General features: G+C 43.5%; 1 protein-coding gene across 5 annotated transcripts in view; it reads left to right on the top strand.

Annotated features, from left to right (window-relative positions):
• Nucleotides 1-27,691, top strand: part of PIR (pirin) — a 110,148-nt gene that overhangs the window by 13,825 nt on the left and 68,632 nt on the right. For 4 of the 5 annotated variants that reach the window (XR_012127241.1, XM_037020505.2, XM_037020506.2 and 1 more), the window contains exons 4-5: nt 15,418-15,501; nt 18,601-18,807. Coding sequence is in view for 4 of the 5 variants with exons in the window: in XM_037020505.2 (XP_036876400.1) it covers nt 15,418-15,501; nt 18,601-18,807 (291 nt within the window). In the remaining variant the exon portion in view is untranslated. The remainder of the gene's footprint in view (nt 1-15,417; nt 15,502-18,600; nt 18,808-27,691) is intronic. The other variant, XM_037020507.2, reaches the window with a different exon arrangement.

Here is a 27,691-nt window from a genome sequence, read left to right as displayed (position 1 = left end):
GCCATCATCTAGTGTTCTAAAGTGTGAGACTGTGTGTTGATTGATTGATGCAGCTATTGTAGTCAGAGGCTCAGGGACACAACTCTGTATTTCCCCAGAGCAGTGGTTCAGTGTTTCTAGTTCAGTGACCATGGCAACTTTATAAAACATAACTACCACAAGTAACTAGTATAGACAGTTATCAGTTTTCCCCAGGAGTGTAGGTGAGCCAGCTGTCTCTTAAGGTGAATGTTAAAAATCTGCAGTTTAAAACAAGGCCTACTTGTATGTTCTCATCACCTCCTCCCTGGAACATTTTCTAAAGGCTTGTTAGAAATTTTGAAAATGCTAATTAGTGTAAAAACAAAGTTAGAATCACCTGTTATGTTGTCTTGTCATCCAGAAATAGGTGTTGTTATTGTTTTGATGTATTTTCTTGTACTTTTTTCCTGGTATCATGTTACATGTTCTGCATCCTTTTTTTAACCCAACATTATACTGTTAGCATTTTCCCAGTATTTCTCAAAAAACTAATCTTTAATGGCTTCACCAAGCACCTGCTGTGAAGGTTGTACTGTTAGGGGGGCATAGTGTATTTTCCTCAGTTCCACCGCGACAAAGAATTGAAGGGCAGAGACACAGTAGCGAAGTAGAGGAAAAGTTTTATTTAAAGTTACTTAAAGAGAGAAAAAGTGCAGGTGACCTCAGGGAGGAGAGGCGCCCTGAAAAGTCAGAGAGACAAAGCTTAAGGCTATGCACTTAGAAAGTGTGGGCAACACCTCAGAGAGAGGTGTGCTGAAAGATTGAGAAAAAGTCAAGGTTATGCACTTACAAAGTATGGGTGACCTCAGAGAGACAAGTGCCCTGAAAGGTTGAGGGTTCCCCCTTTAAAGGATTTTTCAGGAATGTGATAAAGGGCTAGGGGTGCATATTTGTTAAGTGGTCCCTGAATATTTAAAATTAACACAAGAAATTTACTGCTCTGATTTCTCCCTGAGATAGCAGCTTCTTGGTCTGGGAGCATATCAAACAAGACCGCTGGCCTGGGCCCCCAAGGTGGGCTGAGTATCATCTGTTTGCTAAAGAGTAAGCTAAGAATCTTCCTAACTTCTTGTGTTTTAAAATGCAACTTTAGCTTTAATATGGAGTTTTTCCTGTCTTTATTATGCAGTTTATAGCTGGGCCTTTTAGCAGGCCAAGTAAATCATAAAATGGCATTATCTAATTGACACAATGAAGACATGGGCTGTGCTCAGATACTTATCTGGGGAATATTCAAACATTTCCAGGCCAAGTTGCTCCTGGCCTTTTGAGCTTTAACTGATTAACTGATTATCTCAGTCTTTTCTGGATTTCTAGTTTTAGCTGGTTAACTCTTTGAGTCCCTTGTAGTGGGCTTTATGGCCTTGATTCCGTCTCCACCCCACTCATAGCTGTTTTCCTGCCTAACAAGTACCACAGCGATGTATGTGAGGGTTTCTGTTTTCCCTCAGCATCACCAACACACTCTATTTACTCAGCTTTTCTTTATCTTTGCCATTTTGACAAGTGAAAAATTATGTCTCACCATAGTTTTAATTTGCATTTCTCTTATCTGAATGAGGTTGATTACCTTCTCATTTTTAAACACTTGTTCACCATACTATTTATATCCTTGGCCAATTTTTTTCTTTTAGATTGCTGATAATATTCTGCGATAGAAGGTCTTTATATTTTAAGGAAATTAGGGCCTTTTCAGTGATAGGAGTTACGAGAGTGTTAAGAGGGATTAGGTTTGTTTTGCATGACAAACCTTTGGATACAAAGCACAGATACAAACCAATAGAAGGAACTTTCTAACATTTTGTTATGCAAAGATAAAATAGGCTCCCTGATCAAAGCGATTTCCTTATGCCTGGAGAAATACAAGCATGCACTGAATGTTACCGTCAGCAGTGTTAGCAGCATCAGTGGCCCTCAAAATAGGCTGTGCATGAGGTGAATCAGTGCTGTGCTGGAATAAAATATTAGAGCTTACATTAATTTTTAAAATAAAAATGAAATTATGCTTTCCTAACATGAATGTAAAAAAAATACGTGTTTTGAGTGCATGTTCACATTTTTTAAAACTAATAGTGATATGTGATCGAAGAAATGTGGAGCGTATTACTCTACAAAATTCTTACTACCTTGAGGGCGATCTTCTGTGAACCAGGAGTGGTACCCCCTGGAGTCTCAAGCTCTACATCTGAGCTACAGAATCAAAATCTGCATTTCAAGAACATCCTCGAGTGATTGACATGCACATTACAATTTGAGACATGCCCAGCCAGATGATTTTCCAAACTAGAAATATTATAATTCTATGAGGTAATAACAAGAACCTGATTTCACTTAGTGGCTAATCGTTTTTTTTAAACTGATCTCTTTGGTTTGGATACTTAAATGTATTCTGTTAAAAACTTGCCTGAAAATTGAGGAAGAAGGAAAGCCCAGGAGAGGGAGGCACAGCCGGTGCCACAGGACAAAGGGGAAAATGCATTCAGTGTGGAGTTTGGACTCTGGGGAACATTGTTTTCGAAAGTCCTGAGTAGTTAAGGGTTGAATAATCTTGCAGTTAGCAATTTCCAGTCAGGCCTGATAGCTTGATTTGCTTAGGGCAGCTATAAATGATCAGAAACAAAGAACCATCTGAAAAATCCATGGCCTTTCTTACCCATTCCCTGCCAGAGTTTAGCTTGAAAAAGAAGTAAAGTTCACAAACTCTTGATGAACTCTTCACCTACTCTGAGAAGAAACAGTATTTTGTGCCTTTCAAAGTCATCCTTTAATTTATAGCCTGTGGGCTTACCAGTTTTAGCACTGAAAGGCTCATGTTCCTAGGAACCCCTCAGTCCTGGGGAACCAACGTGGTTGGGCACTCTTACTTACTTAAATTTAAGAACTGTTAGGGGTAAATCATCATGCCTGCTTCACAGGGACATTTTAAAAGTTTTTCACTACAGGCCTCCACAGGTTCTTTTATTTTCTTCAGGACAGACCCATCCTGTTTCCAAGGGCATGCCCATCAGAAATGCCACACTCGTATGTACTGGTTGGCAGCCAGCAGTGTTTGCATGCAATGCCTGAACAATACCCTGGAGAGGAAGGAAAGGTCCTGGTGATTCACACCTAAAGCTTATAACCGGAGTCTAACCTCCCGTCGCCTGCACAGCCTGTTTTTCCTAGCTTGCTGTGTGCATGTTCAAAACTAAACTATTCCATTGTTGAATCAAGGCTGGAAAAAAAACCCAGCTTGATTAAATTCAAAATTCATTTTGGAAAGAAAAAAACTACTCTAGGAAAAATAGGAAAGAAAAGTATTTTCTCAGCATCATGAAGACTTTCTGCTGTGCAATGAACATCCTCTGTCATATTGTCATTGGGCAGCTGCGTCTGGGGAGGTCTCTCCCTGCTCACTAGGTGAAACCTCAACCCAGAGGAGGGAGGGTTCTTGACTCTGAGAAAGAATTCAGGAGCAGGTCTGGCAACTGTAGGTAAGGAAGGAATTCATTAAAGCGAGAGTGGCAGTGAATGGCAGCAGGCGTGCAGGCAGCAGAGAGGAAGGCAGAACAGCGGGAGTAGAGGGAAGCTCATGGAACTCCTGCTCGGCACAGGGCTGATCCCTTGCCAGCTCCTGAAGCCAGCGTCACCTGGCGTCCAGGGCCCACCTGGATCTGCACAGCATGAGAACTAAGCCTCTAGGGATTTGGGGGAGCTGCAGAGCACGGGGTGGAGTGCGATTATGTTCTGAGAACTTCCCAAAGGCAAAGAAAGGTTTTCGGGCAGCAGCTGCTGTCCTATCTGGGTCACCCAGGTGACGGGAACTTGCAAGGCCAAATCAGAGAACTTAGTATCCCTTTCCTACTTGTTTGAAGTAAAACAGAGTGAAGACTTGTGCTTAAATCTAGAAAACTGAACAAAGGAACAAAGATGTTTACCACTGGGAAAAGGGGTTTCTTACTAATCTCCCAAGAGGCTTGGAAGAGTGCGGAGACAAAACCAGTAAGTCGAAAAGCAAGAAGGCTTTATTTAAGGCAAAGTACACATTCAGAGAAAGGGGACTGCAGGCAGCTTCAGAGAGGAGGTGCACTTAAATGCTGAGGATTCGTGTCTTTTAAGGACTTCAAGAATGGGGCAAAGGGTGGGGGGTGGGGGCATAGGCTTGACTGGTCTCATGATATCTATTCCTGGGAGAAACATTATGTCATTATCCAGAGTCCTCTAGATATTCTGTAAAGTAAATTTAAGGAATTTACTAATCCTATATTTCTCCAAGATAGTAGTTACCACCAAGCAGTGGAAACACACCATTTAGGACTACTTGCCCTGCCTTAAGATAGGATCTGGTTGTTGGCTGAATACTATAAAATATGTTAGGAATCTTACCTCCTCTAACTCCCTGGTTTTTAAAATGGAATCTCAGCTTTGAGATGGAGTCCCTCCTGTTTTTACTGTACTATCTGTATCTTGGCATTTTTCTTAATAGGCAGGAAAAATTCATCATGATGCTTGTCCCATGTCTTTGCTTTACATCAATACCTAATAACATCAAGATATCAGACATAATTTTGTTAATTTGAGAAAAAAGGTCAAGAATGTCTACCAGCACCATTACCATTTAATATGGTTCTAGAAGCTGTGAGCCTATTAATAAGGGTTACAGCTATTGGAAGGGAGGAGGAAAAATTATTTACTTCTAGATAATTTGCTAACAAAAGAAAACCCCACAGTGGCAGTGTCCAGGTTTGGGCAGTGATGTGATTGGAGGAGGATGGAGGGTACAGGTCTTGTCCGGAAGCTGTGGTTACAGTACAGGCACACGGATTTTAGCTTATGCGTTCATTTGTCAAGATTTGGGGTGACACTAACAAATTACAGGGAGAAAGCTAAAGCCACCCTCACCCCCAAGACTCCCCTTGGCATCACCATGCTAAGAATATCAACAAAAACCTCTTAGTAAATGACTGAATTCAATAACTATGCAAAAAATAACCCACTTACCTGCATAAAAGCAATAGCCAGATATAATGCAGGGAACATATCATTCATAAGAACAATAAGAACCCCATATAATGCCAGAGGAGAAAGTTATTCCCCTTTAACCCTGTAATGCTACTGCTAAGAACCCAATAATTTCCTGGGGGAATAAAAACAGAGGAAGAACAAAGGCTTGTTACACAAATGTTTATTCCATTGTAATCTTTAAAAGTTGTGAAAAAGAAAGTAAGAATCCAAAATAATAGGGGGATGATTCTATCTGGAAATTATAAATGGAGAAATTATTATATATCTGGGAGATGGAATATTATGCAAAACTCAAACAAATACTGTGACTAGTTTAAATTTTTCTTAATCATGGACAGTTGAAATCGAGGCTTCTCGGCCTTGGCACTGTTGACATATAGGGTGGATCATTCTTTGCTGTGGGGGGGCTATGCATGTAGGATGTTTGGCAACATCTCTTGCCTCTATTCACTAGCTTCCCCCCCTACCTCCAGTAGTGACACGAAAAAATGTCTCCAGATAGTGCCAACTGTCTACTTTGGGGTCGCCAGATTGCCCCCAGTTGGGAACTAGTGGTTGAAATACACGTGTCCATACGACAACATGCTGCACAGCCATTAAGAAGAATGTCACAGCTTGATATATCCTAATATAATGTCCATTATAGTTGGAAAGGCAAGGTCCAGAATTGTTACGGTCTAGTGTAGAATTTGTATAAAAAGCAAAGATTATACCTTCATCTTTCCTTTAGTGGTTTATTATAAATTTTACTGTGGGGAAGATAGACTCTTTTAATGAATGATACTTCCACAGACTATTACAAAGAAAAGAAAAATGCAAAAAACCCAAAAAAGAATGATGCAAAGAAAGGAAAATTCATGGTACAATTCCAAAGGAAGATATAGTGCTTAGAGAGAAAACAGACACATGCAACGAGAGACAGCAGTATGTATTCACGAAGCTTTTAAAAAAACATTTAGTGGTTTTAGGTTTTCATAAGACTGTGCCACTGTCACCACTGATTCCAGAACATTTTCATCGCCCCTAAAGAAAGCCCACAGCTCTTAGTAGTCATTCCTCATTCCCACTTCCAACCCCTGGCAGCCACACTTTCTGTCTCTAAGGAGTTGCCTGTTCTGAACATTTCATATAAAAGGACTTCATGCTGTTTGTGGTCTTTTGTGTCTAGCTTCTGTTACTTAGCATGATGTTTTCAAGGTTCATCCATGTTGTAGCATGTAGCGGAACTCCATTCCTCTCTATGGCCGAACCATCTTCCATTGTATAGATATGCCATGTTTTGTTTATCCAGTCGTCTGTTGCTGGGTATCCAGGTTATTTCCACTTACACCTTGATTCTTGGGTATGCCTGCTTCAAATTAAAAAGCATACCTTTCTCCACTTCAACATGTTCCCTTACTGTGACTGAAAGGATATTAAAGCTGTGTGTGTGTGTAACAAAGATCTGGGAGGGTTTCAGGGAAAAACTGGCCATTTACTGAAACGTAATGAATAAATTAGATATGATTCTGGACAGGGAAGGAAAAGGTAAAGAACATGGTGTGGGAATATATTTGAAACAGTGACTAGTTTAGACAGATTAAAAATGTGATGTATAGGGTGGGGTGGGATCTAAAGCTGTGGGTTGGGCCTTCAAAGCCAAGCTGCAGCTCTACTTACATGAATGGCCAGCATTTTATATCCTGAAGCTCCAAGTTAACACACTCGCTCTAAGTTAGAATCATCTTTAGTCTGAAAGTCTGGCATTTAGACTGTCTATGTCAGTGGTTTTCAACTGGAGGTGATTTTGTGCATAGTGGGTTGTGGCAATTTCTGGAGCCATTTCTGGTTATACTAACTGGAGGGAGCTACTGCCATCTAGTGGGTAGAGGCCAGGAATGCTGCTAAACGTCTTCGAGTACACAGGACAGCCCCACGCAGCAATGAAACCCTGTCTTTGTCAACAAGCATAGGTCACAAGAGGGAAAATAGCAGTTTAACCGAAATATTCTTCGAAAGTAGTCCAAATAAGTTCCCAGCAAATTTCCCTATCCGCCCACCCCTACCCTATTACAATTGCAAACAGAAACTATGCAAGTCTGAGAGACTACATTCCTAGAGGTCTTAAGTAGACAAATTGGAGGGGTTTTGTAACAAACCATTCATTAAATATGGTTTTATGTCACCAAATGTAAAATAATGCTTCCTAAGTGAAACTAAGAATAAGTCCAAAATAAATAAACATAGATCATTACATGATAAAAAGCTTCTTGCACATCTTGGACACTATTAGCATAGCTGCTTCAGAGTCATCCCTCAGTTGACTCTTTTAAAATGAAGTCCCTGCCTGACCAGGCAGGATTAAACCTGAAGGAGATACGCTATGCAATAATATTAGCTCCAGCTTTATGAGAAGCTTCACAAGCTTTCAGTACATTACCTCTAAGCCTCTTTCCAACTCTGAGCCCCGTATTTTACAGATGAGGAAACAGAGGCTGGGAGAAGTGGTGACATGTTAAAAAGACAAAATTCAACTGAGTTAAGTTTGAAGATCTACTTGGTTTGTTAAACAATCCAAGACTCAGGCAGCTTCCCCTCTACTTGCTAGATGGATTTTATAGATGGGAGGGTGGGGGCAATTATTAGCCAAAGAAAATACAGGATTCTTACAGGGCAGGACATCTTCCTTTTGGGGGAAGGGAGTGGCAGGGCTTTTATCATGCAGATTGCCTTACTAGTGCTGATCTGGAAATTTCAGATTGACTGTTAAAAGGTCACAATGCTGGGATAGGGTGAAGCTATAATCAGGTCTGGAATTGCTGTGAAGGGGGCAGGTTGTTACTGGTTGAGTTCGTTCTACTTGGTCCTTGTCTCCGCTTCAAGAAATAATTGAAAGGCAGAGACGCAGCAAAGCAGAGTGAAAGCTTTATTTATACACTCTAAGGGGACAAAGGCCCCGAACTTTTAGGCAGAAGGCCTCTTTATATATTGCATTCTGGCTGGGAGGCGCCTCTTTGACTGACAGGGTGGGGTCTGTATAGCCGTCCCTCTCAGTGAGTGTGGCATCTCCCTGCAAAGCCTTTGTTGTCTCCACATGGGACCCCCTCCCGGGCAGAATTTGGGCGGCTTTTCCTTTGAACCTTATGTTCTTTCCAGCTGCTCATGTCTGTCTTTCCACCTAACAAAATGACTCTATTTGGGGATTGTTTCTCTTTTAACACTTGGTCAAGCTCACGCAGCCCATACAAGGCAGGATTGGGCGGGCCCGCCTGACCCCAAGCCCATGCTTGTCCACTCGGCCAGGCTCCTACTCCTTCAGGAACAGAGTTCCCTTTCTGTACATCTGGTACTGTCTCGGTGCATTGCCACATTAACGCTGTTAGAAATAGTGCCATAGATGACACGGGTGACACCGAGCCCCAAACTGTGAACACCTCATACTCACTGTGCTGCTCACTCACTGTGGGATCCAATGCTTTCATGGTTCAGGGATCCAAATTGTCCTGCTTGTAAGTGCAAAGTAGCGCTCTCACTTCTCTGAACTTCCTGTATAATGAAGAAATGGTTTAGGTTGATTAAGTGCTTGTGTATTTGAAGACAATCATTTAATTTCTTGTGTTCAACAAGGGACCATTCATCATCTAGTAATAACATGATCATTAACAAAATCATGCTTTAATTGCTTGTGACCCTTCATTACAACCGAAGAATTCTTTCCCTCCTTCTGTTTAGTTTTATGTCCTCCATCTCAGCTTTTCCCCAATATTTTGATCTTTCATGGACCAGCTGGGGAGGCTGCCTCCTCCCTGAATTACCCTCTATCCCTCCAGATTCTTCCTCGGCCAAATTATCTGTGTTTTCACTGAGACTGGTTGGACAGCTCTGCTCTTGAGCATTCACTTCTCTTATCTGACTGTTTCAGTAGTGTCCCCACTGCTGGAGCGGTAGCTTCCTGACAGTAGGGAAGGGATGATCCGCCCTGTACCTTTTGGGTGATTTCTACCTTCCCATTTTTGAGTTTGTGATGACATTTTCACTTATGCAAGTCAAAATGAAAGAGATTAAAAATTATTCCAAAATTAAAAGTTTATTAGAAAAGACAAAAGAAAGAAAAAATTGGCTTCCCTGTATCAGAACCCTATATTAGAAAATGCTTTATTTCTTCCTGAAGCCCCAAATCCTGAGAACTGTGGCCTAGTAACATCAAGTATAATGAACACATTCACTGAAAGTTTGACCAGTTAAGTCTCTACAGTGAATTGTATCAGGGAATAATAATAATGAAGCCATTAAAAGGTATCTGCTGCTTAATTAAATTAGATAGTGTTGTAATGAAATGTTAGCAAGGTCTTAAAACAGGAGGGAAATTGACATCACCCCCTTAAGCCTCTCTCTGTGTCTGAGCCCTTTGAGCCCCAGACCTGCCTGGGACCCCTTCATTTTTAGATGTCTGCCTTGGCAGGGAAATGTCCCTCTACACCACAATACAGCTCATCCCTTGATGACTAGATGGCCACCTGCCACATGGACACATGGTCTTTAAGCAGAGACACCACACGCCACTAAGAAGACGTACTTAATTATCAGCAGTCTGAGCACACAGCATTAGGATCAGCAGAGGGCACTCTTAAGCAACAATACTTGCAACTGCCCACTCCCCACCCCCACCCCCGGGTGCAGACACACTCTTTTATATGTGGGAAATTTGGTAATCATAGAGGTTGGCAAACCATTCTCTTGAGGCCCCTTCACTATAACTTGGGAAATAAAACAGTAGACATGAACACCTTGACCACAGTTTTACAAGAGGTAAGTGGTATCTGCCAAGAAGCTGGCCTGATGGTTGCCTGGGGAAGCCAGCAGTTGTTTGTCTGAAGAGATTCCCCAAAAGGTTGAATCCTGAGTGGGGTTTGAAGAGGAAGGGCAGGCAGTCCTGGCCCTAGGGTTCTAGAAGCAGCTGGCAGGTTCTCAGGGTGTCTGCAATTTAGCCTACCTGAGTAGTTGGATTTGGGAATATGATCTAGAACTTTGATGTGCATGTCTAGAATTTTACTCAGAGTTAAAGGAAAATTAATTGATAGGGGAGACTTTTGAGGATGGGAGCAATGAAAAAATATAAAAGGAAAATTGCCTCTAAGTTGTTTTTTTCTGTGGTTAGACATTGTTGGGTAGAACTCTCCAGGGTCTACATGAGAGAAGGATCCCAGGGTGGGTAAAACTGCAGTATTTCCAGTGTCTTTCACTTGGCCTTAGTGCATCTCCATATCAATTGATATTTCCAGGGGGTGGAGAGAAGTAGTTCATCTCCATGCCTGTAGGTGATTACAAAGTGGGTGGAGAGCGAGCTCACACCTGGACTGAAGAGGTTTGGTGGGGTCTTTATAGCTAGATAGTGAGAGACAGCAGGAGTAGATGACTGCTTGTAAGCAGTAGATGGATTTCTCCCAGTTTATTTCTCCCTTTGACTGATTTTGGCTTCAAAGGTTTATTTGCCCTGGGCTGGGAACTTATTCCCTCCTACACCCCTGGAGTTACACCACGATCACCTTATCTCAGGATCCTGTGGCTGCCTGTCCCTCCATCAGCCTCTTTTCCACCTTACCCTGGAACTGTGAGGCGCATTTGCAGCTTTGTGTACAGTGGCACAAAGACCCTTTCTTTGCCAGAAGTGGCCAGTTCACCAGAAGGCCCTGCAGGTGGCAATCCTGGCTGCTCTTGTGACTCTTGTCAGATCTCTCCTGGAAGGTGAGCCCTGGGCTCACAGTGCATAGGTTACTGCTGAGAGGGCATCAGCATTTGTGAGGCACCGTGGGATGGTGGAAAGAGTTTTATTATCAGAGACAGAAAGTGTTAATTTAAGTCCTTGCTCTGCTATTATTAATGTGTAAGCCTAATCACACTAAGCTACAGTGCTTTCATCAAGAACATGTAGATAATAATACATTCTCAGGATCAGATGCTTTGTAGATCCTGAAATGCTGTGCCTATTGAAGATGCTACTATTCATTCATTCATTCATTCATTCATTCATTCAACAAGTCTTCAGTGCCAGCTGTATGCTGCAACCTTTGGGAGGCTACACTCTCTTAGGGAAGACAGACTATAAGTAAATAACCAAATAATTATATGGACAGTGTCCCTTCATGGAAAAGTTAGGAAGAAGAAACAAATTAGGGTGGAAGGATAAAGAACAGATTGACTGATTTGATGGGCTGGTTGGGGGCAGCCTTTCTTAGGTGGTGACATTTGAAGAGAAGCTTAAATGAAGTGAGGAAGCAGACCATGAGACTGTGGGGGTAAATACATGTCAAGAAGCGAGTGAGGATCTGAGGGAGGACCCTCTGCCCCAGGAAGTGTCAGATGTACAAATTCTAGAACTAACACTTGGTGTGTGCCGGGTACTGTGCACACCTGACCCATTTAGTCCTCAGCACACTTGGTGAGGTCATCTCCTGGGTCTTTGTTGTGCTTGAAGAAACTGAGGCTCTAAAGAAGTTAAAGAACTTCACCCCACATCTCACCCATCGTGAAAGGCAAACCTGAGATTCCAGGAAGGACCAGAAAGCCAGAGCCGTTCCCCTAGGCAGGGCCCCACCAGCAGGGGGCAGCGTCGCAGGCTGCCCCAAAGCATTGGCACCCCTGCAGGGCTGGGGCAGGAAATGACAGTGCAGGACCTGGTAGAACTTTAAAATATTTGGCTGAATACCTAAACCATGTTGGTTATCTTTTCCTTTTCTGCTAAAACCACCTTTTGGGACTTGTGACAGTGTTATGTGGGATTGGGTGAGCTGATTTTCCAGGTTTCTCAATGATTGCTCTTTATTAAAACAAATCTGTAAAATAGCTTGGGTCCTTAATTGTATGGATTCAAACATTACGCTTTGAACCCTTGCAGGCCAGCTAGTCACTTCTCTTGTGCAACGTGGTCCCTGCTGGCCTCTCATCAGCCAGGACCTCAACTCCTGTTTTGGTTTTTCTCTTTTTCCAACTCAGCTACCAATAGAAAAAAAGCCACCACTTTAGGGTGAATGGAAATTCAAAGAAACAGTTTTATCTGTACTATAAACTTCTTGCTTCAAAAAATAAGTCTCACGTGTGTAACACCATCGACACACTCTTCCTTCTAAATACCAGGCAGAGAGAAAGAAACAAATTTTATCTTGTGCAGTAATTCTTCAGAATGAATTTATAGCTCCTTGAGGTACACCTTTCCTAAGTTTCACATAGCAAGTGACACGTTTCTTTCATTATTGGTGTGGATTTCTGTCCTTTTCCTTCCAAATACAACACACACAGAAATAAGAACTGACAAGGAAGCAGAAAGATTTAGTAAAGACTCATGGAAAATTTATGACTTGAAGAAGGAAAGGACTTCCAGAAGCATGGCAAGTCCTTTATGAGAACGCCTGTTTGAGATTCCAGATTTCTTACTTCATTAGACACACGCCACTCTGGAGTTTGAACACAACACTCCTGATTCCGTCTACCACCCACGGCAGTTCTCCAGGTGTTTGCGATTATGAATGTCCTAAAAAGTCAGCTGGATTGTATCAACTCTTGAAGTACTGCTTGAGTTAAAAAAAAAATCCTCAGTAGGCATTAATTTATACTTAAGCACTTACAGCATTTAGCAGAACTCAATAAAAGATAATAAATAGTCAGCAGTTTCCTTGATTTCTGTTTTTTTTCCCCCCAAAGGCTAAAAGTATAATTTTTCCTTGAAGTAGTAAAAGGTCAACATTATGGATGGACTCAGTAAAGCTTCATTGACCAATCTTCTCTAATTCAGATTTTATAGTATTTAGGATGGGAGAAATGATGCTTACTTTTGTATTACTAGAGAAAGGAGGTCATCCACACAGCAAAAGTAGAGGAAAAGGAGGCATAATATCTGCTCAGTCTTACAGGACCAGGGTTGGGCTTGCTCTCTAAAATAAAATTTGCAAAAACACAACAAAAAAACCCTCTCCTGGTGTCCATGTAAATTTTCATCTTTAAATGAGTCGTGCTCACCACAATTTACTTTGTACGGTTGCCTGACATCATTTTAGATGATTAGCAGCTTGAAAGCCCCTAGGCTAGGCTTGGCTAATTGAAAAGTTTGGGGTGATATAAGGAATATAATTTGAGGGGGACTCCTTTGAGAACCCCCAAAGAGAGCTGGCAGCCCAAGAAGGAAAATTGCCTTTATTATGCAGTTATTGAAATAAAAAATGTATATATAAAAGAAAAGGAAAGCAATTCTAGACATTGCTCTGTCTGGTTTGGCTGGCTGTTTGAAATTTGGAACCTTTTTATTTGTCCTCTTAAGTTTAAGCTTTGTATGGGGTCCTAAGTGCTTAATTCCTGTTTTGGCATGAGTGCCCTTTATAATAATTCCAGGCCTTTTCCTTCTAGTAACATGAAGTCAGAGCTAGCTGTGTGTTCTCACATGCCACATGGGGTCATTCCTCTCGGATTCTTAGTGTTTTCCCTGATGGCTCATGGCCTTCCTGTCCAGCCCCAGTTTACCTAAAGAGAGAACAAATTCACCAGCATCTCTGCAGAACAAAGCATATTTTCATTCAACTGATGAGTGGCAGCATCTTTGTGTTTTTCCAAAATAAAAAATTTCTGTTGTAAAAAAGTAAACTATTCATTACAGGAAATCCAAACCATCAGAAAAGTGGAAAGAAGACAATAAAACATACCTGCAGTTCTGTTCTCCGGATGGATTTGACCCCTGGGCACATTTGCGTGTGTCCATGTAGGCACCTGCATGCATACTGTAACATGACTAGATACAGTTTTATGTAAATGAATCTATTTAAATACCTCATTGAATTTGACCCTTTTAAACAAAATTGCTGTCCTGTAACCTGCTTTTCTGAAATAATATTTTACTGTGTCAGTAAACACAGATCCATATAACTTTTAACAGCTGTGTAATATTCCCTTGTGTGGCTGTAGAATAATTTAGCTAAGGTATCCTGTTAAGCCCATCATCCAGATTGTTCCTTTCTTTTTGGTATTACAGATTTGTGCATTTTGTAGTCTTGTCTCCTTAGATTTAAATCTTAGAAGTATATTTTTTTACATTAAATCCTTAATCCATTTGGAACATGTTTTACATACGGTCAGTCAGTTGTTCCAAAACTTGATGGGAAAATGTGTCCTTGCCCCACCTGATTTGAAATTGCTGTCATCATATATTAATTTCCCACACATACTATAGCAATTTCCCAGGTGGGAGTTTTAGACTTAAAACCTAGTCAGGTTTCTCCAAAGAAACAAATCCAACAGTATATATAGAGATAAATATCTGAGGAGATTTATTATAGGAAATGGCTCACGTGGTTATGGAGGTGAAGTCTCATGACCTGCCGTCAGCCAGCTAGAGAGCCAGGACAGCCAGTGGTTCAATTCAGCCTGAGACCCAAAGCCTGAGAAGTGGCCGGGGGTGGGAGTGGTGGTGTTCACTTTTCTCCCCAGAAAATGTGTGAGGAAAAGTGTCAGGAGCAAGGGAGTGAACCAGAAAATGCAGTCTGCAGTTAAAATCCCACCATCTCTTGTAACAATCTAAGCCAGTCTAATTTTCACTCAAAGACCCATTCTACCAAATATAACCATTTAAAACAGTACATAAAATGAATAAATAATATTTTTACCAACAAATCACAATTTCCTAAAACCACAAAAAGAAACAGAGTACAAATATTATATGTAAGACAGAAAAACAAAAAATTACACCCAAGAGGTGAGAGAAGAGAACTTAGGAAGTTCTCAGCATACACATCAGATAACTGCTGCTCCACACAAATAAAATTGTGATTTCCTCCTGCATAGCAGGATCCATTACATATGTCTAGGCTAGACTGTTTTTGTAGTATATGTTTTTGCTTCATCCTAAGGCAGAAAAAGTAGACTTAACTAATCTTTTTTTAATGTGAAAATTCATAAAGTTGTTTTATAAATCACAAGAGGCGATGGATTTTTTATCATTTTCCTATATAATTGTTTACTTGGGAAATAGCCAAAAGATGATCAGTTCAGATACAAAACCTGTGACCGAGTATTTTTAAAGTAAGAAATTAAGGTAAGTTCACCAACAACATACATTTATGAATTGATCATAATGTGTGGAGCAGCAGTTATCTGATGTGTATGCTGAGAACTTCCTGACCTGCCAGACCCGTCAGTGGGGCTTCTCTCCCCCGGTTGTGAGCTCCAGCACGCTCAGGGCTGCAGCTGTCCAGAGGCAGGCAGGGAGCCTGTCTGAAATTCTCTCCAAAGCCTTGTGTGGGCTAGCATGGCCCTGTCACTAGATTCATTCCCTTGCTCCCTTGCTCCTGACACTTTTTCTCACACATTTTCTGGGGAGAAAAGTGAACAACTACCCAACACCTACTTTTTCTTCTGCTTATTGTTTCCAAGGTGTCTTACCTCCTGGAAGGGGGCAGCATGGCCCATGAAGACTTCTGTGGACACGTTGGTCAGATGAACCCAGGAGACCTGCAGGTATGGCCAAGGACAAGGAATTGCTGATGGCTTAATAGCCTTTGGGTGTGCATGCTTGCTCTCTCCACTTCCGGTACATTCACACTTCCCTCCCTCTCTCTCACATCTTTGACCTCTCCCTTTCCGTGGATCCTTCTGCTCGGCCTGAAAACCTGTATGTGGGGGTCTCTTTTATTCCCCCCACCTTTCCTTGACCACCCCCCTCAATCATTTTTTAGCTCCTACTTAGTTTTTTTTCTCACTTTTCTCAAAAGAGTACCCAAGAGTGGCTGTCTCAACTTCCTTAGCTTCCATTTCGTCCTTCACTTGCTGAAGTCAGGGTTGGCCTCTCAGCAACCCCTGAAACCTTCAGTGAACTTGTTCAGGGAATGGTCACACGTGACATCCCAGTTGCCATATGCAGTGTACCAGTTTCAGTTCTCATGTTTCCAGACCTTTCTGCTGCAGTTGAGGCACTTTGCTATTTATCTTCCAACTCGTTTGCAAGTGTAGATGTTGTCACCTAAGACAGCGACCTAAACCCCACTGCCATACTAGAGTTGTCTGAGATGTGTCGGAATTAAAATCTCCAGGAAATGCCTGGCTCATCTTTGCCAGTTTTCTAAGTCAGAACTCAGAATCAGGTGCTTTCAGGGATCATTTATATATTATGTGGCGTGATAACTGCAAACATGTGAATCACGGTATTTCAGTGAATATGATATTTAAAGGCAGAAAAATAAGAGCACAAAAAGTTGTGGCCCAAAGTCAACAGTACCCTCTCACTGGCATAGAACGAGAGGTGGATATCATGACTGGCGTGTCCTGACCAGGGAGGTGGCGAATCTTCTGCCCTCCACGTGGCAGTTCTGAAGGGCATCTGCCTGCTTCCCAATAGGATTGAGCAGCAGGTGCCCACAGATGTAACCTGTGCATTAACACCCCTTTTGGGCTTTTTCCCTTGCCATCAGGCTGCCTCTGCAGCTGTACATGTTAGGTAGGCACTAGCCAACACCTCTTCTACCACTAGAATTTCACATTTGATTAGGAGAATGATTGCATTGTGTCCTTCAGTTTAGCCAGCATTTTCACATGCATGACCTCACTAAGGTAAGTATTATTTTTACCTCATTTTAAAAATGAGGGAATGGGGATATAAAGATGTTTAAAAAAAAAAGATCTCCATGGCTTCAGGGATAACAGGTGGGGAGGTTGAAAAGAAAACTCTGTTCTCCCCTCCAAATCCAATGGGTGGGCAATAGTAAGAAAGGTATTGCCAGACGGGGTTATATCTAAAAAATGGCCAACCAAGGTAGGAAAGGCAGATGGAAATGTGGCTAGAGGAAGTGTTGCAGAGGCAGTGAAACACAGATAGGAGGCTAGGGGTCCTGGCGGCCCTGCAGCTGTCCTCTAGCAGGGGAAGCTACTGTACACTGCAGGAGAGCCGGGGCCAGCAAATGTTTTCCATGATGACCACATAGTAAATATTTGTGAGTCATATGGTTGGAGGCAAATACTCATCTGCCTTCGTAGCAGGAAAGCAGACCTGACGGTATATGTCCATGCATGGGCGTGTCTGTGTGCTGACCAAACTCAACGTCCAGAACCAGGTGGTAGGCTGGATTTGGCCCTTGGGCTGTAATTTGAGACCCCTGGGGTAGAAGGTTGCATCAGCCTTGTCAAATGTCAGATAGAGGGAAATCTATTTAGATTCAGTGAAAGAAAGAAAACTCTAAAATATGTGCTGGCCTTCTTTCGGATCCTTGAACTAATATCGCTCGTTGTTGTCTCAGAGTCTTTTCACATACTGTTCCCTTTATGTGGACTCCTCCTCTTCCCCTTCCCCCGGTGGGCTCCTCCTCCTTGCTCGGGTCTCAGCCTGCAGGTTGCCCCCTCAGGTAAGCTGCCTTGCCTGGGCTCTCGCAGAGGCCTCTCTTCTCCATGGCGCAGAGCACGACCATCATGTCAGTCATCACTTGTGTAATTGCTTGAGGTATTGTCTCCCTGAGGGCAGTGTGGCAGGTGCTCTTGATGGCCAGCCCTGTAGCCCTTTGACCCACCTGGTGGTGACAGTCCCCTGTGTGGGTGACTCCCATCTCAAGTGCCGCTACTCTGCTCAGGGCTTTCCGCTGCCCAGGTACTCAGTAGCTAAAAGTGCAGGGATTGAACACCCAAGGGGAACTCTGGTCAGGGAGGATGGGAGTGGTGGACAAACGCCCCAGCTTCCGCTCCACCCTGTGCCGCAGCTCTGAAGTGCATCTGCACGGTTCCCGTGGGGCTGGGCCAGGCATCCGCAGATGTAACCCGCTCATTACCACTGCTTTGGCTTTCTCCCTTGCCTGGCTCACTCTTCACTGCTCCTGCACTTGTGCTAACTGCATCGCTTCCCACATACACTAACTGCGCTCAGCCCAGTCCCTGTCTCAGGACCTTCTGTGGAAGTGCCCAGGTCCAACCGGGCGGGCAACTGTCAAGTTCCATCCTTTCATACCTGGTTCCCGAGACTACTGTCTGGGGCTGGCCCCTAGTATGCTCTTAATAAAGAAACAAATGAATACTTGAAAAATCCACCCATCTGGTGGGGACGGGGTGGCCCCAGTCGGTGGTTTGCTGATTCAGGGATAGAAAAGCCCAGCTCCCTCACCTCACTTTGGGACGCAGGTGAAGGTTGATCCAGCTCTAGACAGAGCTGCCCATTGGGTCGGCTAAGGCCCCAGTTGAAGCCACATTGCTGGTTGGCTTCTCCCCCATCAGTCTCGGTTTCTGCACTTCTCAAGGTGTAGCTCCCAAGGGTACGCCCCAATACACTGTCTGCCTGCAACTCCCCATCTCAGGGCTCAGTCTAAGACTCGGGGATCCAAAGAGAAGATCCTTTCTTTTGTGGGGATTCCAGATTTGATGCTTTGAAGGCAAGCAGGAAGCATGGGAGGCATGTGGAAAGCTGGCAAGGGCTGCAGTCTTGTCCCTGCGGTTTTGTGATTCCTCAGGGCGCCCAGGAACTCTGGAAGGAGCATGAGTAGGGGGCCTCGCCTAGTCACCAGTGCCATACTGCCCCCTCCCCGCCAACAGACTTGTTAGAGGCTGGGTGACAGTCCCTTCTTGTTGGTCTGATATTTGCAGTGGATGACTGCTGGCCGGGGCATTGTGCACGCCGAGATGCCTTGCTCAGAAGAGCCAGCCCATGGCCTCCAGCTGTGGGTTAATTTGAGGAGCTCAGAGAAGATGGTGGAGCCTCAGTACCAGGAACTGAAAAGCCAAGAAATCCCTAAACCCAGTCAGGATGGAGTGATAGTGGCTGTTATTTCTGGAGAGGCCCTAGGAGTAAAGGTAAGGCGTGCTGCTGTGTGTGCGTGCAGTGACCAACAGCTGGCCCCATCTGGGTCCTCAGCTCTCACTGGGCTTCCACAGTTCATGTCCTGTGGGGCGAACTTGCCTCCGAGGTGTCAGCATAAGTAGAACCTAAGAGAACCCAGAAATTTTTGGCCACATGCAAACCCATGTGTTAGGAAAATTATAAGAAAGCAGGCTCATATAAAAAATTTGGTCAAAAAGCAAATTTTCAAGGTATATCTTCATATGTGCAGATTTAGCCTATTTTCTTTTGCTTATAGTGAAATTTTATGGCTCCTTGGTGCTGTGAAATTGCCACCTTTAAGAAATAAACAAAATAACAAAAACCCAAACCTGCTCTGGTCCCTGAGGATTTAAATTATATATGCTCCACTTAGTAAGGAAGGAAAGCATGCTACTACATCATAGAAAAGGTTTTTTTAATTAATTGGAACATTTATTTAACCCATACATGCCATGCCCTGTATTCTTCTCAACTGAGACTTTATAATGTTTAGGTTTAGGGTCCCACATTTTTAATCAAATAAAGTCAATTTAGGCTAAAGATGATGGACAGCTGTGTGGTAGGAAAAGGGTGTGGCAGTCGTACCCAGGTAGTGGTGGGCTGGATGGCAGGCTGGGTAGCATGGCCCCTTAGGTGGGATTTCCCAGAAGCAGACGCCAAGATGAGAATTCATGTGCGTGTGATTTTAAAGGAAGCCCCTCTAGGGGAGCAGAGAAAGGAACCAGGACAGGGAAGAGAAGGGAGCCAAGCAGGGGTTTCATCTCATGCAAAGTCCCAAAGAGGACGGGGACTCTGGGAGATCAGTCTGCCCCCGAGTGGTGCCAACCCACTCCTGGCTAGGGAGCTGGGCCTTCATGCTCCCTTACCTCTCGCCATTACTTACGGCCATTGAGTTTGGAGCAGGTGGGGTGCAGAAATGGTTCAAAGGATCTCGGGGTCTGGGAGGGGCCCTGACGTCCAGTCCCACACGTGCCCTCTGGAGTTGAGAGGTCAGCATATTGAGAACCGCTTTGCCATTGTCCATGTGGGCAAGCAGCACTTGAGATTATTTTAAACTCTAATTTATGTCCATTTAAATTTTGTCTCTCAGCACTCCCAGGGATAATGTCCTGGCAGCAGCTACTCGCCAGCCACTCAGTGGGATGCATGTTATGGTTAACGGGTCAGTCAGGATCAGTGGTTGGGACTCACTGGTTTTGATATTTCTTGCACTGTAACCACAGTTCTTTACCTGTACTGGGTCTAGATGTATGCCTTATTTTGCTTTGTGTTTCCAGTACAAACAGAAGTAATTGAAGGAAAAGAAAAATCAAAATTCGCTCCCTATGACACATGTCTATCTGACTGCTGTCTATACCGCTGGTAGGCCTCTGGCCGATTTTGCAGTCGGAAACATGACCCTTCATCATGTTCTGTGAACTGTTCTGTTTTGCCCAGCTGGGGCAGTGCCCTTTTCTACCGTAGGTCAAGAGTTTCTTTCCTTCAGCTCCAAAGAGCAGAATTCCGGTCCTGTGAGGTCTTCCTGGTATAAGGCAAACGACAGCCTGTGTGTAGGATCAGCAGGGAGACCTGAGGAGAGCAGAATTAGCGCAGAAGAGAAGGGGCGCACTGTTCCCTGTGGTGTCCACGTTCTGTGTCTTCAGAATTCCCGGGTGCTAGCGGCCTGCCTTCAGGGATCCTGAAGTGGATGGTGGAGGTCAGGGGATTTTCCCCTCTCCACTTCAGAGCACAAGCCTTTGCCCTTCGTGTTTACTAGAATTGTCCTTAAGATTTCATTTAGAAAAAGAGTTGAGCTGTCTGCAGCTAAAAAGAGAAGTTAGAACCACCAAGTTAATAGAGAAGCAAAGCCAGCAGTATCACGAATCCTTAGAGTTCACAACTGCTTCTCAGAACTCGATGCAATTTTAATGTGGGAGCTGGTTCCAATTACAGGCAGGACATTTTAAAGCGCTTCCAAGCAGCAGACTGCACGGTCTTGCAATCACAACCAAGAATGAGAGACCAGAGGTAATGTTTCAACTTTGTAAAATAATGTCTTAGTAGCCGCCAGTGTTTCTTTTTTCTCTCTGTCAGGTAAAATCTCTGAAGAGAATTAGATTCTCCTGTGTAAATGATCAGTTTTTATTATAAGGGCATTTGAATAAGGAACTCTTAGAACTGTGGGCAGAATTAATTTGAATTTTGAGAGGCAGTATGGTGCCGTGGTTACAGACATGGACTCTGTGCTTCATTGTCCTCATCCATAAAATAGGATGGCTGTGAGGATTAAATTATTATGTTTTTTACTATCAGTGCCAGGCACATTGTAAGCTCCACCTAAGTGGTAGCTGTTCCTATTACTATCTTGATTGCTTAGTGTTAACTTGGGCAGGAGCTGGGCTGAGATTGATGTTTGCTGTCTACACTAAAGGCGCTTGCTGGGATTTGGGAAAGATAATCAGGCTGCTCTGAAGAAAAGGTGTGTCTTGCCAATGGGTTTCAGCCCCGGGCAAGTTCGCTATGGATTCAGTGTGACCAAAGAAAATTGACAGCAAAACGTTCTTTAGGGTGAAAGGCTTATACCCAACTTTATTTTCAGGTGGCAGGTCAGTCACTAGAATCCCATTCACTAAGAGCGAGTCTGTATGCAGCAAGCCAGTCTCTGCCTCTGGGCCCCTCTGTCCGCACAGCCATTCTCTGGTCTTCTCTACACAGCCGTCCCACACAGCCATCCTCTCGGCCTCTGTCCTTGGCGCTGCCACCACTCCAGCCTCTGCTCTCCTGCAGCCTTGCAGCCCTGCCACCATGTCATGCCCAGAGCACTGGGCAGAGCTCTTTTTATAGAGTCAACAGCCATGTATTGCCCACAGGTGTGCAGTGAGCTAGCCAACCATGGCCAGGTGAGAATCCTGGCCACAGGAACTCTCATTTTATCCAGAAGGTACCAATGTGAGTTACTGTAAAGATGGGGGACTATTGGCCATTTCTCTCTGGGTCTCATAAGAAGCATGGTTTTGTACATCTGAAGCTTTAATAGCTACTACACCAAGGAATGACTGGATCTTAAAAACAAGCCAAAGATGATTTTGCATCAGGAAGATAATTTTAACTTAAATTGCAAGGTGAGGTTGGGACTCTTACCTTTCAAGAGATTGATGTGCTTATAACCAGTATGGAGTCAAGAACAACTCCCCTCCCCACAACTAAAATATCTAGAAAATGGAATTAGTGACCATTCCAGTGCTTCTCCAACTTTACTGCTCATATGGATTACCGTGGGACCCTCCTTAAAACACAGATCCTGATTCAGCAGCTGGCTGAGAGTGCAGTTCTCCTCGGCTCCCAGGTGATGCTGATGCTGCGGTCCAGGACAGCTGTTTGCAATATGTGTAATGACCATGGGGGGGCTCCAAGACCGGGGGGTTTCCCCATCATGGGGAGCAGTTCAATGAGGCACCTCTAGAAGATGTTCAGGTCCACCTCTCTGGCATCTGGCAAGTCTTATTTAACCATTCTGGACTTCACTTCCTACATCCACAAAAGAAGATGAAGGGGTTTTTGCAAGAAGTTGTAAGCTTTTGCAAGCCACACAGCTGTCCTTTTGATATTCCCAGAGGACATCAAAATGTACCCCTGTTCCAGGTTGTATGTGTCTTAGCCCATGGGAAGCCACAGCCAATTTTGAGCAAGATTCTGCCAGGGCATCCCGGTCTAAAGTGAAGGCTGAAAGGGGGAAAGATAAAAATGGGGTGCTTTAAATAGTTTCTGTCATTTCTATAAGGTCAAAATCACATGTTTATTTCATGAGAGAATGAAATTCTCCAAACCCCATTCCATCCTTATCAGGCAGCCAATCAGCAATATTTATTGCCAGTTCTCTCTGGAACATGATTCTTTTTCCAACAAATGCCTTTACTTGCCTCCTGTTCTTTTAAATTCCATTATGTCAGAAGCAAACATTAAGGAGGCCTCAGCCCCACTGGGGTCAGAAAAAGGCAACCTGGAGCCACATTGCCCAGGTTCAAGGCCAGCTCCACCACTGACAAGCTTTAGAGAAGTCAATTAAAATTGCTGGGACTCACAGTTTGAAAAAGACATATGCACCCCTATGTTTATCAGAGCACTATTTACAATAGCCAAGAAGTGGAAGCAACCTAAGTGTCCATCAGTAGATGAATGGATAAAGAAGAGGTGGTACATATACACAATGGAATATTACTCAGCCATAAGAAGAAAACAAATCCTACCATTTGAAACAACATGGATGGAGCTAGAGGGTATTATGCTAAGTGAAATAAGCCAGGCGGAGAAAGACAAGTATCAAATGATTTCACTCATATGTGGAGTATAAGAGCAAAGAAAAACTGAAGGAACAAAACAGCAGCAGAATCACAGAACCCAAGAATGGACTAACAGTTACCAAAGGGAAAGGGACTGGGGAGGATGGGTGGGAAGGGAGGGATGGGGGGGCAGAAGAAAGGGGGCATTATGATTAGCATGTATAATGTGTGTGGGGGGCATGGGGAGGGCTATACAACACAGAGAAGACAAGTAGTGATTCTACAGCATCTTATTACACTGATGGACAGTGACTGTAATGGGGTATGTGGGGGTAACTTAGTGATGGGGGGAGTATACTAAACATAATGTTCCTCATGTAATTGTACATTAATGATACCAAAAAAAATTTCTGGGCCTCAGTGTTCTCATCTATAAAATGGAGATAATTATAATGACCCAGAGGGTCATTGGAAGGATTAAATTGGTTAATATGTATAAAAATTTAGAACAATGCCTGGTGCAGAGTAAGCCCTTTATGAGCAGTTGTTGCTTTGATTTCTTTGCAAAGCTTTGTATAGTGTTCATGTGACTTACAAACATAACAAAAAGCATCTTCTTTTTGATGGTCAGACTGTATTTCATATTATAAACAAAATTTTAAGAATTCATTTCCAAAAGAGTTTGCCAGTGTGCTGGACCTACCGCCGGGAGAACAAGCCGGGCAATAAACCCTTTCACCCCAAGAACACTCTACTGTCATTTCTTTGGTCACCCTGAATCCATAGCGAACTTTCCCCGGGGCTGAAACCCATTGGCAAGACATGGGAAATTTGAATTGTTGGATTGTCCCCGGCCCACTTTAAATGGATCTTGCTTACTTTACTGCTGACTCTAAGTTCTCAGCTCCTCCTTCCCCACCCACCCACGTTGAGTTTGCTTCTGTTCACTGTGTGCTGTGGGGGAGCGCTGGCCCCCTCCCATGGGAGGCCTCTTTCTTTGCCAAACGCAGCATGACTTCCTTAAGTAGCATTTAAAAAACTATAAAGTCATGAAAACAGGTAGCACAGATCCACACTTTTTTCTTTTTTTTTTTTTTTGCCTTTGAAGTATTCCAGCAAGTTTGTGGGTCAGGCTGGAGAAAGAATGATGGATGTACCCCTGGCAGAGGCTGTGAGTGGGTCAGTGGGCTTTGGACAAAGGGAGCTCGAGGAAACAGGCTCCAGCTGCCCCAGGGCGCACGCAGATGGGGGTGGGGGACGCGGCGCTTCCGGAGGCCTCTGTTCTTATTTATATGTCAGAGCACTCCGGTAGACTTAAAAATGTTCCCTTTGGGGTGAGGCAGGTAAGGATGGGTCTGAGACTTCTTTCAGGGTGTCTTTTTAGTTTTAATTTTGAAAGCTGTGTTTACTCATTAAAAAAACAAAGTTAAACCAGAAAAGGAAAAAGAAACAAATCTTAAAATTAAAGGCAAACAGAAACAAAGGAAGAACTTAAAAATTTGTGTAACAGTATCAGCAACATAACCACACAGAGAAAATATTTGTTTTAAGGGTTTTTAAATGTAGTTCTCTGTACATTTTTAGTGGGATATATTCTAAAGAGAAAACGAATGGCACAAAAATGTTAAGCTTCACTCCATAGTTTTATTGTTAGGGTTGGCATTACAATCTTAAGACCGATTTGTGTATTTTGTGAAATAAAACAAATTAGTAACTTAATATTTTTAGGAATCAAGATTTTCAGTGTAAAAATATAGGTGCAAATATGAAAGAGCTAAGAAAAATACTGTAATATTCAATACTACATTAGACATTAAATGGACATTTAAAAAAATGGATGGCCATTATCTCTACAAGGTGGTTTCTGGAAACCTAATATGATTTGATTATTTTAAGAATCCAGGATATAATGGTGCAATTTTATGTTTCTTGCTGATGAGAGTTTTGTTTTTTATTTTCATCAACTTGACTTTTATGGTGCAGGTTTAATTAGATACTATCAGGAATGCTAAAAAAAAAAGCCCCACCCAAGAATGAATTTCCCATTTGAGACCCTAAATAAATGTGTTTTGATGGGTGAGTGTGGAGAGAGAAGAAAGGAAATACCAGCTTATGGCAGAGAGCCTACTGGTCTCCCTTTGACACAGGGTAAGGGGGAAATAGCATTTGGGAGAAAAAAGTGCAAAGTCCTGTAGAAATGTGAACTTGAGGATTTCACCAGCTCTGTGTCATCGCTGCTATTCACTAAGGTCCAGCCTACGTCCCTCCCTTTGGTCAAGTCTTCTCTGCTGCCCTAGATCCACACAGCCATCTATCTTCACAACTGATTGGATTCTTGGACTGACAGGTATTTAATTCACAGGTGCCATTGTTCTGTGAGCTCTGTTTATTCAGCTATTAGGCACCTGCTGTGTGCAGGCACAGTGCAGTGCCCTGGAGATATGCTATGAATAGATACAACTACTGTCCTCAAAATAAGGTCACAGTCTAGCTGAGGAGAGAAACTGACAAACATGGAAAGTGTAATGGGATATGAGAAACACTAATGAGGCAGTATGTAAAACTCCCATGGTAGTCTGCAGGAGGATTGATTGCGCTTGTGTGGATGGAGGGAGGGAATGAAGGAAAAGACAGTGGCTTGTCTGAAAGGCTTGGATAGTGGGAGTGCAATAACGATTTTTGGGTCCTGATGGGGGCTGCATGGGCAACCTGATCTCAGTGGGGTTGCGACAGGGTAGAAGGAAATGATGCAAAATATTGGGCTGGAGGGAAAAGCAAGACCCCAGTTTGTCTACAGGATTTTGCCTAAGGCTGACCTTGGGTGAGTGTGTATTCCTATGTCCCTCTCTCCCTGGGTTTTCAGTGGCGTGGTTTGAGGTTAAGGTGGGGTGGGGTGCTGTGTGCCGTCCTGTGGCATCTCCAATTTCAAAAAGCAGTTCATTCCCTAGGACCTGCCCAATCCAGGGCCTTGGAGCCCAAACAGATGATTGGCATCACCCCACAGGCAAGTGCCAAATGTGGTTCTGCTTCTGTGTTGAGAATAGGCACAATTAGGTCTGCTAGTCCTGTGTAAAGAGGAGGGTGCCAGTGAGACACACCCAGCAACTGCCCAGATTTGTCCTGTGTAGGCAGCTGGAGTTGGCACTTCATTTGCAGTTAGGAATGTTCAAACAAACAGTGGTCAGAATCTGTTCAGATCTGCTGTACAAAAGGTTGCACTTGCCCAGGGCAGTCCACTCACCCCAGAAATACCATTCTTGGTGTGCACTAAGGGGACCAGATGTTCTTATTCCTTCAAGATGTTCCTGCTGACCTCATCACCTAGGAAGTACATTCCAGTGCTGTCGACAGGCCCTCTTCTGCCAGTAAATGAAAGATGGATAGGTGCACTTTTAAAGCAGAACTTACATCCTGTGCTGCTTATACTTTGTTGGCCATAGTAATCAGGATTACAAATTAGCAAGGAAATTTAGACTAAGCATAAGAAAGCTATAAAAAAAGCAAGGTGTCACCCTCAGTCAAGGTGACTGGACACTTTGCATATCCTTGTAATCAGGTCTGTTGCTGTCAGGGCTTGTACTTTTAGGATACAATCAATCTTTCCCCAGGAACACATGGCATATCTTTCTAACCACAGTGAAAAATGCAGGACAGCTGGAGAAAACTTTAGAGGCTCTGGCATGCTAGGTTAAAAGCTGACCTCTTATGGATATAAATGAGGTAGGTGTCACTATTTTAATGACTGTTGTTGGCATATGGAAAGCTACGCTGTTGATAGGTGCAAACACAGTGTTTCGTTTTGACTGAAGCACAAATCCTTGCATTCTTGTAGCTTGTCAACAGTTTGACCAAACTCACCATAAACTGTGATGAGAAAATCTGGTGTCAGATATAATTTGGATTACTTGAAGCTTTAGTAAGAATGTTGTTCCTGTGAACAGGTTATAGGTACTCCAAGGTAGGTAAGAAGTTAAAAGTTTCATCTCAGATGGGTTTTAAATCATGGCTAGGGATTACTCTCTCAAAGGAGGAGCGTGTTGTGGTCTTAGAGCTGCAGGGAATCCCTTTGCAGTCTGGTGCACGTCAGTGGGCTGTTCAGTGCTCCCTTGGCTTAGTAGAGCGCAGCGAATGGCCTGCCATTCATGGAAGGCCTTCCACACAGTCCACAGGGAATCGGAAGGATTTCCCAGAAAGGTGACTGTACCAGCATAGCTCAGTTGAGCTTGGCAAATATGTACTGGGGGCCAACTGTGTGTGTGAGACCCTGTGATGGTGGGAGGAAAAAAAGGGAGCTTGAAGGGCACAGTGAAAGGGACCAAGGGCTAACACTGGGGGGCTGTGGACAGTCACCAGACTGTTAGCTCGGCAGGTTTAGGGGAAGGCAGAATAGAGAGGAGGCTCAGCCCAAATTGGAGGTTCAGGAAAAGCAGGCCAAAGGCTAAAGGAGCCATGTGACCTGGCATGGAAGGATGGAGAGTCCAGACAGTGCAAAGGAGACAGTGCAAAGCCACAGAGGTGTTACGAGGTGTTTCTGCAGAGGTGTGAGTGTCTAGTGGAATAAGTCAGTGCTGGTAGAAGGCCTTGGAAACATACGTTC

The sequence above is a fragment of the Manis javanica genome, chromosome X (genome assembly GCF_040802235.1).
Source record: "Manis javanica isolate MJ-LG chromosome X, MJ_LKY, whole genome shotgun sequence".
NCBI lineage: Eukaryota > Metazoa > Chordata > Mammalia > Pholidota > Manidae > Manis > Manis javanica.
This window is presented reverse-complemented; position numbering and strand designations above follow the sequence as displayed.